Here is a 21,329-nt window from a genome sequence, read left to right as displayed (position 1 = left end):
AAATAAAAATTAATAATGCATATTTGGATGTAAAATAAGAAATGGTTTGAAAAAAAACCAAAACAACCCACACAGAAAAATGATAAATCACAGAAAAATACAGTACCAAGAATATCTTTAGCTTGAACGGGTTCCATCATTTCAATAGGCTCTCCTTGTCCAGCACAATTCATAGCAGATACACGGAAGTAATAATTAACACTTGGCTGAAGGTGGGATACAACATATTCAGTTGTTCTCACTTCTCCCTTGGTACTGACTACAGTCCATTCTTGCTCTTCACCTTCCCTCTTCTCCACCACGTAGTGAGTAATTGGACTGCCTCCATCATAAGCGGGTTTAATCCAGCCAAGGGTAACAGATGTCTTGGTTGTATCCACAACTTTCAGCTTTGTTGGTGAGCCTGGCTTATCTGTAAATGATAAAAACACCAATCAGAATCCAATTAATTGCAAAAAAGAAAAAAATCTGCCCTCAATTACATTGGTATCATCCTATTCTAACTACTTATGTTCTGTTGATTTCTAACCTATAGGAAGAAATGCACATTGAATCTTACCAACAGGATCTGCAGCTTTGTAGTAGTCAGAAGCATCAGAGAATGGACCTGGTCCAGCTGCATTGACAGCACAAACTCGGAAATGATATTCGCTGTTTTCAGTCAGACCTGTTACTTTCTGTCTGGTGTCTCGAATGGTTTCTTTGGAGACCTTGAACCAACTCAGACTCTTCTTGTCACGTTTCTCCAGAAAATATCCTGATATTTCACTGCCTCCATCAACAGTAGGCCTATTCCAGACAACAGTCATAGAATTCTTGGTTATCTTCGTGACTTCTGGTGTACTAGGTGGTCCAGGTGCAACTGAGTAAAAAATCATATGTCAGTAAATCAGTACTACTTACAAATAGTACACAAGACAATTCACTTCCTTAAGTTATTTTATAGAACTTATTTCTTACCAAATGAATTTTTGGCTATAACGGGTTCAGATTCCAGTGGATCACCAATTCCAAACTTGTTCACACCACGGACACGGAACACATATTCATTTCCTTTGATGAGTTTTGTCGTCGTTATGATACATCCCTCCAGTTTTTCAGAAATTAAAGACCATACAACTCGACTTGTTTCCCGCTTTTCAACAACATAGTGTGTTATAGGTGCACCACCATCATCTGCTGGAGGGTCCCACATTATTGTAATCTTTTCAGCAGTGACTGTCTTAAACTGTATAGGTCCACCTGGGGGTCCTGGCTTGTCTGTGGAAGGCAGGAGAAAAAAGATGTTAAGTATTCATTACTGAATTATTGTTTAACAGTAAAATACAGTTGCATCTCATGACATACCAAGTATCTGTACTCTAATGTGGGCTGATGCTGAACCCATGGCATTCTTCAATTTTAGTTCATAGGTGCCACTGTCAAGTCGATTTGCGTCCTTGATGAGTATAGAAGCAAATTCTGTTGTGTTTTCAAAAGACACTAGTGCAGTGGTTAGTACCTCATTGCCATTTTTGAACCATTCAATTGTGGGTAGAGGCTTGCCTGAAATGCCTAGTTTTAGCTTAACTGAAGTTCCTGCTTTGTATTTCACCACTTCTGTATATTCCGGTGGCACATCAATTTCAGGTGCACCTTAAGAAAAAATAAGAATATATTAAAAACATGTTTATTGTAACCCTGTATTTAATAAAATTCACAAATAATACTATCTTATTTAATCTAATAGTTAAATGTATTTGATAAGTACAGATGGAAGTAAAAAGAGCACATATAACTTAAATCATAAATCTAGAGTAAATTACAACTAATCCTATGAAGAAAAGACAATTACATGTAAAAATATAACCATTTGAACCATGGGCAGACTTCTTTTGCTCAGAGACTAAAGATACCGGAAGACTTTACAAATGGAGATACAGCCAAAGACGCTCCTTACAATCATGCCCAAATGCTCAGAGTTAGTCATGCTTCTTGAATCAATCACTGTAAACTAGCCTTCCATATTTAAAAGACCACAGATCTACAAAACAGCATAGTCCTAATACACCAAAATGATATCATTATATTATTGCAGAACACTTACCGTATGTATCAACACATGTGATAGGACCAACAACATCTGAAGGATTACTAATGGAACCAACAGCATTCTTTGCAAAGACCCGGAATTCATACTTGGAATTCTGTGTCAGGCCAGATACCGTGAACTGAGTCTCAATAACATTGGTGAAGCTGGCTTTTGTCCATCTGCCATCTGGAAGATCACGTTTTTCTACAATGTATCCAGTGATTTTGCTACCACCGTCGAATGCTGGCTTCTGCCAGGAGAGAGTGATAAAGGTCTTGGAAATATCTGAGGCCCGAACGTTTCTTGGTGGTTCTGCAGAAGGAAACAAGAATATTGCCAATAATTAACAGCTATTGAATATTGGCTTATTGTACAGAATGGATTATCACAGGGCAAACAAAGTGGTTGGGCTTCATTACTTTATAGAGTACATACCACAAGCATCAATTGCAAGGACTGGATCAGAAGGACGACTTGCTTTTCCAATGCCAGCTGCATTTTCTGCATAAACTCTAAATTCATAGATAAGGCCAGCGCTGATTGTGGTGACTTTGAAGTGAGTGGTACGAATAAGGGTCTTGTTAGCCTTCTGCCATAATATGCTATTTCTGTCTTTCATTTCCAGGTGATATCCAGTGACAGCACTGCCACCATTAGTGACTGGTTCATGCCATCCGACTGTAATACTCTCTCGGGTAACATTAGTGACCCATGGTGTAGAAGGAGGCCCCGGGGTAGCTGATGATATCAAAAAGAATTGATTGTTAACAAAATTATGTTTTCAACAGCAGAGCATTAAAATATCAATGTATACCATGAGAAGAATGTTACTCACTGTAAGGAAGCTTGACAACCACACATTGTGAGTCTATGTGATCACTGATGCCAAAGCGGTTCTCAGCTTTTATGCGGAATTGGTATTCTTCTCCCGTTGTGAGCCTCATAACTTTGATAACAGTTCTAGCAACAGTGGCAGACACTTCTGACCAAGCAGCTGTACTTGTTTCTCTTTTCAGTACAATATAGTTGGTAACCTGACTTCCACCATCATAAGCTGGTGGTTGCCATCTGAGTGTTACACTTTCTTCAGTGACATCGCTAAGAACAACAGGACCAATAGGAGGACCAGGTCTATCCAGCACAACAATATTAACAAATGATTTTGTGGTGCCACTTGAGTTCGCAGCAGTAATGTCATATCTGCCAGCATCAGCAGCCACACTTTCTTTAAGGTTAATGATGAAACTTTCTGCGGTGGTTTCTGTGTGAAATCTCATGGTAGGTTTTAGTGCAACACCATCTCTAGACAGTGTCACCTTTGGCAATGGTTTTCCGGAAACTGGAATTTCAACTTTTAGGTTTGATCCTGCTCGAACATATACAGTGTTATGAGGGAAGCCCTTCATGTCAATCTCAGGAGATTCTGAAAAAGAGAATATTTCCGAATCATTAAAAGAATGTTCTATCTTTTAAAAGATGAATGCAATTGAATGTGACTTTTGTCTCATGTCAGGAAGCATACCTAATTGTTCTTTAACTGTAACAGGGAGCAGTAGCTCCTTAGGATCACTTAAACCAGCTTGATTTTCTGCAGACACCCTGAAGAAATAGTCGACGTTTTCCTTAAGACCGTGGACAACATGATGAGTTGTCTTTACAACTGCACACTTAACCCATTTTTGCTGTCCTTTCTCAAGAGCTTCAAGGAGGTAGCTAATAATTCTGCTTCCACCATCATGTTCTGGTTTTAGCCACGAAAGAGAAACACTATCCTTTGTGACGTTTGTTACTCCTAGCTTTTCTGGTGGGCTGGGTTTTTCTGAGAAAAAAAGTGCAACAGGTTAAACAATATAGAAGATATTTACTTTCTATATTAACAAATACACAGGAACACAATCTGGATCAAGAAAATTTGTTTTAAAAAACCAATTTGTATATTAGAAATATTTTGAGTAAAATCCAAACAAAATTTAAAATTCAAGCTATTACTTAGCTCTTTTTTATTTGTAAAACCACAGATATACCTCCAAAAATTATCTATTTTACTGTATGCAGATTTAATGCTTTTGACATTATTTTGAAGTAAAACTTTAAAGCATGTATTATTTTAAGTATTAACAATTTTTTAATAGTAACATACCTGTTATTTTTGTTCCCTCTTTGGTCTCAGAAGGCATTCCAACACCGTATTCATTTTCTCCAGAGACACGGAAGTAGTAAATGGCACCTTCTTGCAAACCAGTCACTTTGTAGGACAGGCGATGACAGTTGTTCGTCACAGTGACCCACGCCTTTTTGCTAGCTTCTCGTTTTTCAATTACATAGTTCTTTACAGGTGCACCACCATCATTTTCAGGAACATCCCAAGATAACACAGCAGATTCTTTAGTTACATCTTTTGTTGCAATATTAGATGGTGGGCCAGGAGTATCAAGAACTTTGACAATTAAAGTCAAGGTGGTAGTGTTCAGGATGTTTTGCAGTGTTAATGTGTATTTTCCAGAATCATTTCTTGTTGCTTTTTCAATAGTAAGAGATGTGCAATTACTTGAAGTGTCAATGCTTGCACGTGTACGGAGATCAGTGTCTGGTTTGTTCCACGTTACATTTGGGACTGGTTTCCCTCTGAAAGGAACAGTCATTGTGAATGATCCACCAGCCTTTACAATTAAAGTCTTCCGCATTTCACTGTCAATTTCAAAGGCAGGTTCTTCCTCTCTTTCTTTTGCCACCTGAGGTTCTGAGACATCACTTGGTTCACTGACACCCATTTTGTTAATGGATTTCACTCTAAAAACGTACTCAGAGCCTGATGTTAACCCAGTTATGGTATATTCTGTGCCTCTTAAATTCTGAATAGCTGTTGTCCAGTCAGTTTCATCAGTTTTCTTGTATTCAACTGTGTATCCTGTTACTGGAGCACCTCCATCGAACAGTGGCTTTGTCCAACCAATTGTGATATTTGACCTCGTGGAATCCATAATCTTAGGTTTAGATGGGGGTGATGGCAAGAATATTGGATCTTCCGCCTTAATCAATGGTGTGGTTTCACTTGGGAGACTGAGGCCAGCAGCATTTTCTGCATAAACCCGGAATTCATATTCACAACCCTCACGGAGACCTGATGATTTCACTCTTAAATCATAAACTGGCTTTTTGTTTACACGAATCCATCTTAGGCTGGTTTTCTCACGCCTTTCAATTACATAGCCAGAGATCTCACTGCCTCCATCAGACTCAGGTCTTGCCCAGCACAGAGTTATTGAATCTTTGCTCACACTGGTGATCTCTAAAGATGTAGGTGGACTTGGAATTGTAAATGGGTCTAGGGCTTTGACAGCAACACTTTCTAGAGGCTCACCAACACCATATTTGTTAACTCCCATTACTCTGAAAATATACTCATTACCCTTCAGTAATTTTGTCACTTTACAAGATGTTGTTTTAAGCTCTCCTTCACAAAGTGTCCATGCAATTCTGCTGGTCTCACGTTTTTCCACAATATAATGATCAATATCTGCACCACCATTTTCTTGAGGGGGTCCCCATGATAAATGGCACTTTTCAGCAGTAAGGCCATTTATTTCTAATGGACCTGCAGGTGGGCCAGGTCTATCAAGTACTTTGCAATTAATTGCCAAAGATTTTGTTCCTGCAACATTCTGTAATGTTAGTACATACTGTCCTGAATCACTTCGGATACAGTCCTTTATGGTTATTGCAGTAGTGTAATCTGTTGAGACTATTTCAACTCTAGCTTTTCCTTCGAGCTCCTTGCCATCCTTTGTCCATGAAATCACTGGTATTGGCCGTCCTGCGACATCAGCATTGACTTTAAACACTTCTCCAGCTTTCACAACTACAACATCCCTGAATTTGGCATCCATCATAATTCTTGGAGCCTCTATATCATCTTTCACGGTCACAGGTCCAGTTGATTCAGATGGCTGACTGAAGAGTCCAGCAGCATTCTTTGCAATCACATGGAATTCATAACGCTGGTCTTCTGTAAGTCCACCTACATCAAAGTATGTTTCTTGCACATTAGTAAAATTACATTTTAGCCAACGACCATCTGGTAGTTCTCGGCGTTCAATAATATATCCTGTTACTTTAGCTCCACCATCGTATTCTGGTTTAGCCCACTTCAATGAGACAGATGTTCTTGTAATATTAGTAACTTCTGGTTGACCAGGAGGATCACAAGGATCTCTTGCAGCAACTGGTTCACATGCTTTGCTGCATTTGCCTATTCCAGCAATGTTTTCTGCATACACACGATATTCATACATTAGTCCTTCATCAAGACCTGTAACTTTCATTTGTGTATCAGTTATGAGGCTCTTGTTGACTTTTGTCCAAAGAATGCTGCTTCTTTCTTTATGCTCCAAGTGGTATCCCAGTACTACACTACCTCCATCATTAACTGGTACCTGCCAAGTTACAATCATGAAAGATTTAGTTGCATGTGCCACACGAGGCGTTCCAGGTGGACCTGGAGGCTTAAATGGATACTCTGCCACAACAGAAGGAGAATTAGCGTAAGTGCTTTTCCCATAGCGGTTTTCTGCACAAACACGGAACTGATATTCAGATCCAGTGACAAGTCGAGACACTTTAACTGATGTTCTTGCAACTGCTGCAGATACTACCTCCCATGTTGTTGTGGTAGTATCTCTCTTCTCCACAATGTAATTGCTAATATGACATCCACCATCATATGCTGGAGGGTTCCAAGATAAAGTTACACTATCAGCACTAACTTCATCAATTTTAACATCAGTTGGTGGTCCTGGTCTGTCAAGGACAATTACAGTTAGAGAAGCTGTTGTTGATCCAGCAGTATTTGAAAGATGTAATTCATAATGTCCCAGATCTTCATTTGTAGCTTCCTTGATGGACAGTGAAGTTAAAGTCTTTGATGTCTGAACATTTACCCTGGTTGTCTGTTTTAAGGGATTCCCATCCTTCTTCCAGCTAGCAGTGGGAAGAGGTCGCCCTCTGAATGGAATGTCAATCTTAAGATCATCTCCAGCTTTCACTGTGAATGTGTTAAAAAGGAGCTCAACAGATGGCTGGATTTCGATATCTTTTGCAATGACCGGGACACCAAGTTCTCTTGGATCACTTTTTCCTTTTTCATTAACAGCAATCACTCTGAAACTGTACTCTTCTCCCATAGTTAAACCTGTTATTGTTGCTTCCAATGTTTTCACCTGTGTACATGCACTCCATTTTACACTTCCTTTAGTCTGCATTTCTACTATATAGCCAGTAATTTTACTACCACCATCACTCTCTGGCTTTTCCCATTTAATTGAAGCAGAATTGCGAGTCACATCAACAAGAATGACCTTTGAAGGTGGAGAAGGTGGTTCAGACACTTTAACTGGATCAGCAATTTCTGCTGGTAAACCAGCTCCATATTCATTTACAGCTAGAACACGGAAGTAATAACTACATCCTTCCTGTAGTTGAGTAATCTTGAAGGAATTCTTAGTACAGTTGCTTGTAACTGTGGCATATGCCTTTCTTGTGGATTCTCGCTTTTCAACTACATAGTTGGTAATTTTAGCTCCACCATCAATAAGTGGTGCTTCCCATGCTAAAGTTACAAAATCTTTTTTCACTTCTCTGATTGTCAGGTTTAGAGGTGCACTAGGTGTATCAAGCACTCTGACATTAACAAAAGCTGATTTTTTGCCACTGTTGTTCTCTAAAGTAAGATTGTATCTTCCACTATCAAATCTATTGACATTGTCAATGACCAGCATTGTGTAGGAACTGGTGACTTCAATCTGAGCTCGCTCACTAATTGTTCCTTCTGCTTTCTCCCATTTAACTTCAGGTTCTGGCCTTCCTTTGATGGTGACAAACAGGCGTAAAGTACCACTAGCACGTACAGTGACTACTTTTCTGAGATCTGCATCAAGTTCAATTTCAGGAGGTTCAATCTTGTCCTGTGCTAAGACTGCACCAGGTATAGTCGCAGGTTCTCCTACTCCTTCTGAGTTGATGGCACAGATGCGGAAGTTATACTCCTGGTTCTCTTTTAGTTTTGTCACGGTGAACTGTTTTGCTTGTAGGCCTGTTGGTGGGGTGCAGATAGTCCATTCATCAGCAGCAGCTTCTTTTACTTCTACTACATATCCTTTAACAGGAGCACCACCATCATAAATGGGCTTACTCCAGGCAAGGGAAACTGATGACCTAGAAGTATCTGTAACCTTTGGATTGCTAGGTGGACCTGGTGGATATAATACATCACAAGCACGGTAGAAAATGGATGGCTCACTTGGTTCTCCTACCCCTGCAGCATTTTCAGCAGACACTCTAAATTCATAGAAATGCCCATCAGTTAAACCTGTTACCCTGAATCGCAAGTCTGTCAGCCTTTTCTTATTGCATTTGGTCCACCGGATACCATCTTTGTCTCGTTTTTCAAGGATGTAACCTTCAATTTCAGCTCCCCCATTGTCTTCTGGGCGACCCCATGTTACCACCATAGAATCTTTTGTGATTGCTGAAACTTCAGGTGTTGAAGGAGGACCAGGGGGTTTGTATGGATTACGAGCCACAACTGGTTCAGATTCCAAGGGCTCCCCAATTCCGTATTTATTCACTGCCATTACACGGAAAATGTATTCATTGCCAGGAAGGAGTTTGGTTACTTTGAGGTTAAGAGCCTGCACCTCTGTTGCTACTTGTGTCCATGAAAGCCTACTTGTCTCTCTCTTCTCAATGATATAATGTGAGATACTAGAACCACCATCATGCAAAGGTGGAGACCATGACAAGTAGCATTTCTCTGCTGTGACACCTGTAACATTCAAAGGTCCTTCTGGAGGTCCCGGTCTGTCAAGCACTTTTACAGTGATTGGTATAGATTTGGTGCCACCAACATTTTTGAGGTTAAGTGTATAGTGACCTCCATCTACTCTTATACAGTCTTTGACAGTGAGTGTTGTTTTCTCAATGGTAGATTTAATTTCCATTCTTGCAGTTGTTTCTTCAAGGTCTTTACCATCTTTTGACCATGTAACGTCAGGAATAGGTTTGCCATGGATATCAGCTTCAAGAACAAAGGTTTCTCCAGCATGAACAACAATGACATCTCTGTATTTAGGATCCAGTGAAGCTCCTGGTGCTTCAATTTCATCTCTGGCAGTAATAGGCCCTGTACTTTCAGATGGTTCACTCAAACAACCTGCTGCATTTCTTGCAATTACTCTGAATTCATATCGTTGGTTTTCAACAAGACCACTTACTGTAAATTCTGTTTCCAACACATTTGTAAAGCTGGCTTTCATCCAGCGACCATCTGGCAGTTCTTTCTTTTCTACAATATAACCAGTTATTTTGCTTCCACCATCATATTCTGGCTTTTTCCACTTCAGTGTTATATTACTTCTTGTAACAACAATGGCCTCTGGGCGGCCAGGTGGGTCACAAGGATCTCTGGCAACATACAGTTCTGATACTTTGCTGACTTTGCCAATGCCAACAATGTTTTCAGCAGATACTCGGAACTCATATTCAAGACCTTCTTCAAGGCCATCTGTTTTATATTTGGTATCCACAATAAGTGACTTGTTCTGTTTTGTCCAAAGAATGCTGTTCTTATCTTTACGCTCAAGATGGTAGCCAAGAACTTTGCTTCCCCCATCATTAACTGGTTCATGCCATTGTACGATCATATGGTCTTTGGAAGCTGCTGTAACAAATGGGGTTCCAGGTGGTCCAGGCACCTTGTAGGGGTATTGCACAACAATTGATTTAGAAGCCAAAGGAGAACTCTTTCCATATCTGTTTTCAGCAGAAATCCTGAACTGGTATTCAGAACCTGTTTTAAGTTTTGTTGCTTTGATGGTTGTTCTTGCAACTGTTGCTGACACAATATTCCATGTGGTAGTGCTTGTGTCACGCTTTTCCACTATATAGTTGCTTATCTGGCAGCCACCAGTATAATCAGGTGGATCCCATGATAAAACAACAAAGTCCGCACTAATTTCGTCAAAGCGGACAGGTCCTCGTGGTGGGCCAGGCTTTTCTAGTACAATTATGCTCAGCTGCTCTGTTGCTGTACCTGCTGCATTTGTTGCTGTTACTGTATATTTACCAAAGTCTTCCCTGTTGCTTTCTTTAATATGTAAAATAGTTGATGTTGCCGTATTCTGAATATTTAATCTGGTGGTCTGCTTCAGTGGCTGCTCATCTTTTGTCCAAGTAATAGTAGGTTTAGGTCTACCTATAAATGGTACTTCTACCTTCAGATCTTCTCCAGCTTGTACACTATATGTATTAAACATAAGTTTGAAACTTGGCTCAATAGTCAAGTCTTTAGCTATCACAGGAATTCCAAGTGCTCTGGGATCACTTTTGCCTTTTTCATTGTAGGCAATCACACGGAACTGATATTCCTGTCCTGGACTCAAACCAGTCACCTCTGCATTACATGTTTTGGTCTCACTAACAACACTCCATTTTTCTGTTCCTTTAGGCAACATTTCAACAAGGTATCCCAAAACTCTGCTACCTCCATCATGTTCAGGTTTTTCCCATGTAAGTGATGCACTTCTCTGAGTCACGTCAGTGAGTGTTACTTTCCCAGGAGGCAGAGGTGGCTCTGAGGCTTTGACAGCATCCTTAGTTTCAACTGGAACACCAATTCCATATTCATTTTCAGCCATAACTCTGAAGTAATAAATTGCTCCTTCTGTAAGATTTTCAACTTTAAAACTTGTCTTGCCACACTTAGCACTTACATTTGCAAATGCCTTCCTTGTTGACTCACGCTTGTCTATCACATAGTTCTTTACCTTTGCACCACCATCAATAATTGGTGGCTCCCAAGATAATACAGCAGAATCTTTCTTTATATCCTTTACCACTAAGTTTTGTGGGGGTCCTGGCGTGTCCAAGACTTTCACTGTAACAAATGCAGATTTAGAACCACTGCTGTTCTCTAGCTTAAGAATATACTTTCCAGCATCATTTCTATCACAGTTGTCAATTGAAAGTTGTGTGTAGTTTATGCCTTTATCAATCTGAACTCTTTCTGAGAATTCACCTTCTTCTCGGGACCATGTGATGTCAGGTGTTGGTCGTCCCCTGAATGGTATGTGAATCCTAGCAGACCCACCAGCTCTAACCACTATCCCTTTCCTTAACTCTGAATCAATATCGAGTTCTGGTGCTTCAAGTTTGTCTTCTGGTTTAATAGTACCAGGAACTGATGCAGGCTCTCCCAGACCAATCTTGTTGAGAGCACACACTCGTAGTTTGTATTCTTGATGTTCGGTAAGCTTTTTAATCTCAAATCGAGTGGCACGTATACCTGTCTGTGGAGTAACCAGTGACCACTCATCTTCATCTGCTTTACAGATTTCTACAACATATCCCTGGATTTCACAACCACCATCATAAATAGGTTTGCTCCAACCAAGTATAACTGAACTTTTGGTGGTATCCACGACATGGGCATTTGTAGGTGGGCCAGGCTTGAACATTGGGTCACAAGCTTTGAAGTAGGGAGAAACTTGGCTTGGTTCACCAACTCCAGCAGCATTTTCAGCAGAAACTCTGAATTCATATTCATGATCCTCTGTTAAACCTGTAACTCTCAATCGCAAGTCTGTAATGCGGCGTTTATTGCATTTTATCCATCTGATGCCTGCTCGGTCTCTCTTTTCTACAATGTAACCTATGATTTCACTACCTCCATCACTGTCAGGCCGGGTCCAGCAGACAGTCATAGAATCCTTGGTGATGTTGGTAATTTCCAAGGCTTTTGGTGGTCCGGGAACCACAAATGGATTTCTCATCATTACTGGCGCAGATTCTAATGGCTCACCAACCCCATATTTGTTAACTGCCATGATACGGAAGACATATTCATTTCCTTCCAAGAGTTTTGTTACTTTCAGCATTGTAGGCAAAACTTCTGAAGCAACCACAGTCCATGCCAGGCGGCTAGTTTCTCTCTTCTCTACAATGTAATGAGAAATATCACTGCCACCATCATGAAGAGGAGGACCCCATGCCAGTGCACATTTTTCAGCTGTAACTCCTGTCACTTGGACTGGGCCCTCTGGAGGTCCAGGCCTGTCCAAGACTTTCACGTTTACTGGTACTGTCTTTGTTCCTGCAACATTAGAGGCTTCTAGAATGTACTGTCCACCATCAACTCTAATTGCATCTTTTACAATTATTAATGCACTGAAATCTGTGTTCTTTATTTCACATCTAGCAGTGTCCTCAAGCTCTTTATCTCCTTTGTACCACTTAATGGTCGGTAGTGGCTTTCCATGAACATCAGCCTCCAGTCTGAACGTTTCACCAGCATTTACAACAATAGTGTCTTTGTACTTTGGATCCATTGAAATTCGTGGAAGTTCAACTTCATCCCTTGCTGTTATTGGTCCTGTACTGTCAGAAGGTTTGCTTATTGCACCTGCAGCATTCTTTGCAATTACTCTAAATTCATATCTTTGGTCTTCCGTAAGTCCTGTTACAGTGAACTGAGTTTCAATGATATTTGTGAAGCTCGCTTTCATCCAGCGACCATCTGGTAAGTCACGTTTCTCTACAATATAACCAGTTACCTTACTTCCACCATCATATTCTGGTTTGGTCCACTGTAGAGTAATAGAGCTTCTTTTTATTATTATAGCTTCTGGGCGACCTGGAGGATCACATGGATCACGAGCTACATAGCACTCAGAAACTTTACTTGTTCTGCCTACACCAACAATATTTTCTGCAGAAACTCGAAACTCATATTCAATTCCTTCTTCAAGGTTATTTGTCTTAAAACTTGTGTCCTGAATAATAGTCTTGTTTACTTTAGTCCATAGAATGCTGTTTTTCTCCTTTCTCTCAAGATGGTAGCCCAACACTCTACTGCCACCATCATTTACTGGTTCATGCCATTGTACAACCATGGAGTCTTTTGTAATTGTTGTCACAAATGGTGTGCCAGGAGGTCCTGGTTCCTTGTAGGGATACTGTGCTACAACAGGGGCAGATTCCAGTGCAAAACTCTGCCCATACCTGTTTTCAGCAAATATTCTGAACTGGTATTCTGAACCAGTTTTCAGTTTAGTCACCTTCAGTGTAGTTCTTGCAACAGTAGCTGAAACTGTTTCCCATACAGTGGTTGTTGTATCTCTCTTGTGAACAATATAGTTGGTGATTTGGCAGCCGCCTGTGTACACTGGGGGATTCCATGACAGGGTAATACTTTCTGCACTTATTTCATCAAACTTCACAGGTCCAACTGGAGGGTCAGGTTTGTCTAGAGTAATAATTTCAACAGAGGCAGACTTTTGCCCAACAACATTAGCCACAGTGATTTCATAAGTGCCACTGTCTTCTTTGCTAGTTTCCTTAAGGTTCAGTACAGTGAGATCAGTTGAATCACTAACATTGATTCTTGTTGTCTGTCTTAATGGCTGGCCATCTTTAACCCAGGTAACAGTTGGTTTAGGTCGACCTGCAATTGGTACTTCTACTTTTAGGTCCTGTCCCACCTGAACACTGTAACTGTGGAAAGCAGGTCTTACATCAGGTTCAATCACCAGGTCTTTGGCAACTATTGGAACTGCAAGTGCTCTAGGATCACTCTTTCCCTTTTCATTTACAGCCATTACTCTAAAAAGATATTCCTCCCCTTGAGTTAGATTAGTAACAACTGCTTCAAGTGTTTTAACACGAGCACACTCTGACCACTTCTCACTACCCTTTGCTTGCATTTCAACAATATACTGTATGATTTTGCTCCCACCATCATGTTCAGGTTTTGCCCAGCTTAGTGAGACACTATTTCTTGTGACATCATCCACTGTTATTTTCCCAGGAGGCTGTGGAACTTCAGCAACTTTAATTGGGTCACTGGTTTCTGCAGGGAGGCCAATTCCATATTCATTCTCAGCAGAGATTCTGAAGTAGTAATAGCAGCCCTCCTGAAGTTGATCTACTTTCCATGAAGTCTTGTGGCAGTTTGTTACAACAGCTGCATATGCCTTTCTTGTTGCTTCACGCTTTTCAATAATGAAATTCTTTATTTTTGCTCCACCATCCAAAAGAGGAGGCTCCCATGAAAGTGAAACAGAGTCTTTAGTGATCTCTCTGATTTTTAAATTAACAGGTGCACTTGGGGTATCCAGTACTCTTACACTGACAAAGGCAGACTTCGTTCCACTGCTATTTTCCAAGGTCAGAGTATACTTTCCGCTATCAAATCTGTTAACATTATCTAGAACAAGGGAAGTAAAGCTACTAGTAGTATCAATAATAGCTGCTTCTCTGATGTCACCTTCCACTTTACCCCATTTTACTTCAGGTGTTGGCCGACCTCTGATGGGAACAAACAGTCTTAAGGAACCTCCTGCTCTCACATTTACAATCTTCCTTAATTCCATGTCAAGGTCAAGGTCTGGTGCCTCCATCTTCTCTTCAACAATGACAGAACCAGGAACATCTGCATGCTCTCCAACTCCTGCCTTATTAACTGCACATACGCGGAATTTGTATTCGTGTTTTTCCACTAATTTTTCTACTTCCATGTGAGTATTCTTAATTCCAGTTGGAGGAGTACACATTGCCCATTCACCATCACTTACATCACATTTTTCCACAATGTATCCCTGAATTTCAGAGCCACCATCATATATAGGTTTACCCCATGAAAGAAAAACTGAAGATCTTGTAACGTCTGTAACTTTAGGATTATTGGGTGGACCTGGCTTGTAAATAGGATCACATGCTTTGTAGTAAGTAGAAGGTGGACTTGGTTCACTAAGACCAGCAGCATTTTCAGCTGAAACTCTGTACTCATAATCATGATTTTCTATAAGACCAGTCACTCTGTATCGCAGTTCACTTATCAGGCGTTTGTTACATCTCGTCCAGCGAATACCTTCCTTATCTCGTTTTTCAAGGACGTAGCCTAGGATTTCACTGCCACCATCTGAGGCCGGTCTTTCCCACACAACTATCATAGAATCCTTGGTGACTGCTGTGACTTCTGGAGCCTTTGGAGGAAGTGGCACAACAAATGGATTCTTTGCGACTACTGGGTCAGATTCAAGAGGTTCACCAACACCGTATTTATTTACTGCCATGATGCGGAAAACATACTCATTCCCTTCGAGAAGTTTTGTAACTTTGCAATTCAGGGTTTGCACATTTGAGTCAACGACAGTCCACACCAAGCGACTGGTTTCCCTTTTTTCCACAACGTAGTGTGAAATATCGCTGCCACCATCTTGTAGTGGAGGTTTCCATGACAGTGTGCATTTTTCAGCTGTTACACCTGTAATCTCAACAGGTCCTTCTGGAGGTCCAGGTCTATCAAGAACTTTGACGTTAACAGGAACCTTCTTTTCTCCTGCAACATTCTTTGCCAGTAGTATATACTGCCCACTGTCAACTCTAGTGGCCTCCTTCACACTGAGGCTTGTTGCAAAATCAGTAGTTTTTATTTCCATATGAGCGGTGCTTGTCAGCTCACGATCACCTTTTAACCACTGAATGGAAGGTATTGGTTTGCCATGAACATCAGCATCAAGCTTGAATGACTCACCAGCATGAACTACAATAGTGTCTTTGAATTTTGGATCCATACTTATTTGAGGTGGTTCTACTTCATCTCTTGCTGTAATTGCCCCTGAGCTCTCAGATGGTTCACTGAAAACACCTGCAGCATTTCGTGCTATAACACGAAACTCATATCTCTGGTTTTCGACTAGACCAGTTACTTCAAACTGAGTATCAATGACATTTGTAAAGCTTGCTTTCATCCAACGGCCATCAGGCAATTCCTTCTTTTCAACAACATAACCTGTGATTTTACTTCCACCATCATATATAGGTTTCTTCCACTGGAGTGTTACTGAGCTTCTTGTGACAATTACAGGTTCTGGACGACCTGGAGGGTCACATGGGTCACGTGCAGTATAGCATTCAGATGCCCTACTTGCCTTTCCAATTCCCACTATGTTTTCTGCATAGACTCTGAATTCATATTCAAGGCCCTCCTCAAGCCCAGTTGTCTTAAATTTGGTATCTGGAAGAGGTGTTTTATTTAGTTTAGCCCACAGAATGCTGTTTCTTTCTTTGCGCTCCAAGTGATAACCGATAATCCTGCTACCGCCATCATTGACTGGTTCATGCCATTGTACCACCATGCTGTCTTTTGAGACATTGGTTACAAAAGGAGTTCCAGGTGGACCAGGAACTTTAAATGGGTATTGGGCTATTATTGATTCTGAGGTGAGATATGTACTCTTGCCATATCTGTTCTCAGCTGCAATTCTGAACTGATATTCACAGCCAGTCTTTAAACGACATGCTTTTATAGTTGTTCTTGCAACAGTAGCTGACACAATGTGCCAAGTTGTGGTGGAAGTGTCTCTTCTTTCTACAATGTAATTGTTGATAGAGCTGCCACCATCATACTTGGGTGGTTCCCAGGAAATAGTAATACTATCTGCTGTTACTTCATCTACTTTTACTGGTCCAGTTGGAGGTCCTGGTTTGTCAAGGACAACAATATTCAGTGTCTCAGTTGCTTCACCAGCAGAGTTTGTAAGTTTAACTAAGTATGATCCTACATCTTCTTTGCATGCTTCTTTTATTGTTAACACTGTGTTGTTTTCTGAGCTTTCTGCATTTACTCTTGTAGTCTGCCTCAATGCTACATTGTCTTTATGCCAAGATACTGCTGGTTTGGGTCGACCAACAAAAGGAACATCAACCTTTAAGTCCTCTCCTGCTAGAACACTGAAAGTGGTAAACAATAGTTTGAAAGCTGGTGGGATCACAAGATCTTTTGCAATAACTGGTATACCGAGCTGGCGGGGATCACTGATACCCTTCTCATTCTGAGCTGAAACACGGAAGGTGTATTCTTCACCTTGGATCAATCCTGTGATGGTGGCTTCAGTAACTTTTACTGTAGCACAGGTTGACCACTTTTCACTGCCTTTGCTTTGCATTTCCACAATATAGCCCAGAATTCTGCTACCACCATCATGTTCAGGTTTTTCCCAAGATAAGGTTACGCTATTTCTTGTCACATCCAACAAAGTTATTTTCCCTGGTGGAAGTGGCCTTTCTGATACTTTTATGGATTCTGAAGTTTCAACTGGAAGGCCTATCCCATACTCATTTTCAGCTAGGACTCTGAAGTAGTAGTTGCAGCCTTCTTGCAGCGAATCAACTTTCCAGCTGGTCTTGTGACAATTGGCATTAACAGTTGAATAAGCTTTTCTTGTTGATTCACGCTTTTCAACAATGTAATTTTTTATTTTAGAGCCACCGTCTATGAGAGGAGGCTCCCATGTGAGTGTAACTGAAGATTTTGTAACTTCCTTTATTTTCAAATCTTGAGGTGCCCCTGGAGTATCAAGAACTCTGACATTCACAAATGCTGTCTTACTACCTGAGCTGTTTTCAATTGTCAGTATGTATTTGCCACTATCAAATCTATTTACATTTTCAACAATAAGTAAAGTATAAGAGCTTGTCGATTCAATGCTTGCTCTATCCAAAGATTCCCCATGTTCTCTTGTCCATTTTACTTCAGGTGCTGGTCTTCCTTTAATTGGGACAAAGAGTCTCAGAGTACAGCAAGCTCTAATAGTCACAACTTTACGTAGTTCTGCATCAAGTTCAATCTCTGGAGGTAGCATTCTTTCTTCAGCTTTTGGAGTGCCAGGAACAAGAGCAGGTTCCCCAAGACCTTCAGAGTTCATAGCATAAATCCGTATCTTATACTCTTGATTTTCCTTCAAGTCAGTGATGGTAAAAGAAGTGGCCTTTAGACCCATTGGTGGAGTTACAATCTTCCACTCATCTTCTTCAGGTAATGCAATCTCAACCATGTAACCTGTGATCTCTGAACCACCATCATATATTGGTTTGTTCCATGCTATTGTAATAGAGGACTTGCTGCTATCCAAAACACGAGGATTACCTGGGGGACCAGGCTTAAATACAGTATCACAGGCTTTATAGAATGGACTGGTTGGGCTTGGCTCACTTACACCAGCAGCATTTTCTGCCATGACCCTGTATTCATATTCATGGCCTTCTGTCAGTCCGGACACTTTAAAACGCAAGTCAGTAACAACCCTTTTGTTACATTTCACCCACCGTAGACCAGTCTTGTCTCGACGTTCCACAATATAGTTAGTTATTGGGCTCCCACCATCAGAATCAGGATGGCCCCAACAGACAACCATAGAATCCTTTGTAATTGCTGTAACTTCAGGTGTTTTAGGTGGATCAGGTGGAACATACGGATTTACTGCAAGAATGGGCTCTGATTCCAGAGGCTCACCAACTCCATATTTGTTAACAGCCATAACTCGGAACACATACTCATTGCCCTTCAACAGTTTAGTAACCTTCAGTTTAGTCACTGGAACTTCTGCGCCTACAGATGTCCATGCCAATCTACTTGTTTCACGTTTTTCAACCACATAATGGTCAATCTTTGCTCCTCCATCATCCAGTGGGGGTAGCCACGACAGCACACATTTTTCTGCAGTGACTTCAGACACAGCCAAAGGCCCTTCCGGGGGACCTGGTCTATCAAGAACTTTAACATTGAAGATATGCTTGGCAAAGCCACCAGGGTTTGTTGCAGTAAGTGTATAAGCACCACCATCTCTTCTTGAAGAATCTTTGTTGATGAGAATGGTAGAGAAATCTGCTATTTTTATTTCTAATTTTGCTGTGTCTTCAAGTTCTTTTTCTCCCTTTGTCCATGTCATTGTTGGTGGAGGGCGACCTGAGACATCAGCCTCAAGTCTGAAAACTTCACCTGCTTTCAGCACTATGGTGTCCTTGTATTTAGCATCCACCTTTATCCTTGGTGCTTCAATGTCGTCTCTACAAGTGATTGCATCTGATGGCTCTGAGGGCTGACTAACAGCTCCACCAGCATTCCTGGCAATGACACGGAATTCATAGGCAGCATCTTCTGTCAAACCACTTACAGTGAATTCAGTCTCTAGTATATTGCTGAAATTAGCCTTCAGCCAACGTCCATTAGGAAGGTCTCTTTTTTCAACAGTGTAGCCAGTAATCTTAAAACCTCCATTATATTCTGGTTTAGTCCACTTCAGTGTAACTGCATGTCTTGTGATGTTCAGAGGTATCGGCTTACCAGGCGGATCTATTGGGTCCAGGGCAAACACAGGTTCAGAAGGCTTGCTTGGCTTACTCTTCCCAGCCAAATTTTCTGCTATAACACGGAATTCATATGCAATGCCATCGGTAAGTCCAGATGATTTAAAGATATTTCCTGACACCAACATTTTACTTACAGTCTGCCAAACAATGCTGTTTCGCTCTTTTCTTTCAATGTGATATCCCAGTATTGGGCTTCCACCATCAGTAACTGGCTCATTCCAGCTAATGGTCATGGTTTCTTTGGTGACTGCAATCACCTGAGGAGTGCCAGGAGGCCCAGGGACCTTAAATGGGTAGTTGGCAACTACAGACTCTGAAGTAATGGCTGGACCAACTCCGTATCTGTTTTGAGCTTTAACGCGAAACTGATACTCAACTCCAGTAGTAAGACGAATGGCTTTAAACGTAGTACGTATCACTGTAGTTGCCAATTCAGTCCATGTGGTACTGTCAGTCTGACGCATTTCTACAACGTAGTTACTTATTGGTACACCACCATCATTCAAAGGAGGCTCCCACGAGAATGTTAGGGAATCACATGAAATTTCTTCAAATTTGATTGGTCCAGTAGGTGGTCCAGGTATGTCATGAACCTGAACTGTAATTACTTCACTAACTTCTCCAACAATATTTTTAGCTGACAGTGGATATTGACCACTATCACTTCTAATACATTCATTGATGGTCAGTATGGTTGCAGTTGCTGTGTTTTCATAATTTACCCTTTGTGTTTGCTTAAGTATCTGGTCTTCTTTCTTCCAAGTCACAGTAGGCCTTGGACGACCAAGTACAGGGATTTCAATCTTGATATTGTCACCAGCTTTGGCAATGACTGTTTTCTGGTAAAGAGCACGGAGATCAAACTCTGGGAGCATTGTTTGCTCCTTGATAATAACTGGTCTGCTTTCCCTTGGGGCACTTCTTCCAGCACTATTAACTGCCATAACCTGGAAAGTATACTCTTCATTTTCAGTTAGATTCTTTACTACACAGTCCAGTGTTTTTACAGTGGTGATGTGTGCCCACTGGTTGGTTCCTTTTCTCTGTGCTTCAATTACATACCCAGTGATCTTGCTGCCACCATCGTGTTCTGGTTTTGGCCAAGCTAGGCTAACAGAGTTCCGTGTTACATCCATAATATTAAGGCTCTCAGGTGGGGATGGAGCCTCAGAAGCTTTAACTGGTTCTGTAGTTTCAGCTGGTTCACCAATACCATACTCATTTTCAGCCAGTACTCTGAAATAGTATTCACAGCCCTCAGCCAAATTAGGAACCTTGAAGGAACACTTCTGGCAGTTGGTTGTGACTGTTGAATAGGCCTTCCGAGTTGATTCACGTTTCTCAACAATATAGTTTGTTATACGTGAACCTCCGTCTACCAGAGGCATATCCCATTGGAGGGTGATGCTGTCTTTGGTTATCTCTCTAGGCTTAAGGTTTATTGGTGGACCTGGTGTATCCAAGACTTTCACATTTACAAAGCCAGTCTTCTTACCAGCAGCATTTTCAAGAGTCATTACATATTTTCCTGCATCATATCTGGTGCACTCTGTGACAATCAAGAGTGTAAAAGAGTCGGTATTTTCAATACTGGCACGTCCTTTGAGTGAAACATCATCTTTTGTCCATGTAACTTCTGGAGTTGGACGTCCTTTAATTGGTACAAAAATCCGAATAGTTAATCCAGCTCTAACAACAAGGGTTCTTCTTAGCTCAGCATCCAGTTCAAAGTCAGGAATCTCTTCTCGGTCAGTAATTTCCACACTTGGAATTATTACTGGTTCACCAACACCTGCAGCATTCATGGCAGAGATTCTGAAATTATACTTGGCCCCAGTCTGCAGATGAGCTACAACAAACTGAGTGATTCTTAAAGCAGTCCCTATTGTGTCTTTCACCCATTCATCTTCTCCTTCTTTTTGATGCTCTACTATATAGCCAGTGATTTCAAGACCACCATCATAGTGAGGCTTGCCCCAGGCTAAAGATGCACTTGTCTTTGTGGTATCAGTCACTCTTGGATTTGAAGGTGGACCTGGTGGGTCTGAAAAGCAAG

General features: G+C 41.0%; 1 protein-coding gene across 18 annotated transcripts in view; it reads right to left on the bottom strand.

The window, feature by feature from the left end:
- The window catches only part of LOC310911499 (titin-like), a 240,789-nt gene that overhangs the window by 24,492 nt on the left and 194,968 nt on the right, over positions 1-21,329 (bottom strand). For all 18 annotated transcript variants that reach the window (XM_083865081.1, XM_083865086.1, XM_083865093.1 and 15 more), the window contains 9 exons: positions 4,212-21,317; positions 3,594-3,890; positions 2,907-3,494; positions 2,507-2,809; positions 2,087-2,383; positions 1,348-1,635; positions 961-1,260; positions 560-862; positions 107-412 (listed from right to left, as the gene is read on the bottom strand). In XM_083865081.1, the coding sequence (XP_083721207.1) occupies positions 107-412; positions 560-862; positions 961-1,260; positions 1,348-1,635; positions 2,087-2,383; positions 2,507-2,809; positions 2,907-3,494; positions 3,594-3,890; positions 4,212-21,317 (19,788 nt within the window). The remainder of the gene's footprint in view (positions 1-106; positions 413-559; positions 863-960; positions 1,261-1,347; positions 1,636-2,086; positions 2,384-2,506; positions 2,810-2,906; positions 3,495-3,593; positions 3,891-4,211; positions 21,318-21,329) is intronic.

This window comes from Zosterops lateralis (assembly GCF_965231275.1).
Source record: "Zosterops lateralis genome assembly, chromosome: 7".
Taxonomy (NCBI): Eukaryota; Metazoa; Chordata; class Aves; order Passeriformes; family Zosteropidae; genus Zosterops; species Zosterops lateralis.
Note: the sequence above shows the minus strand (reverse complement) of the source record. Positions and strands in the feature narration are given on the sequence as shown.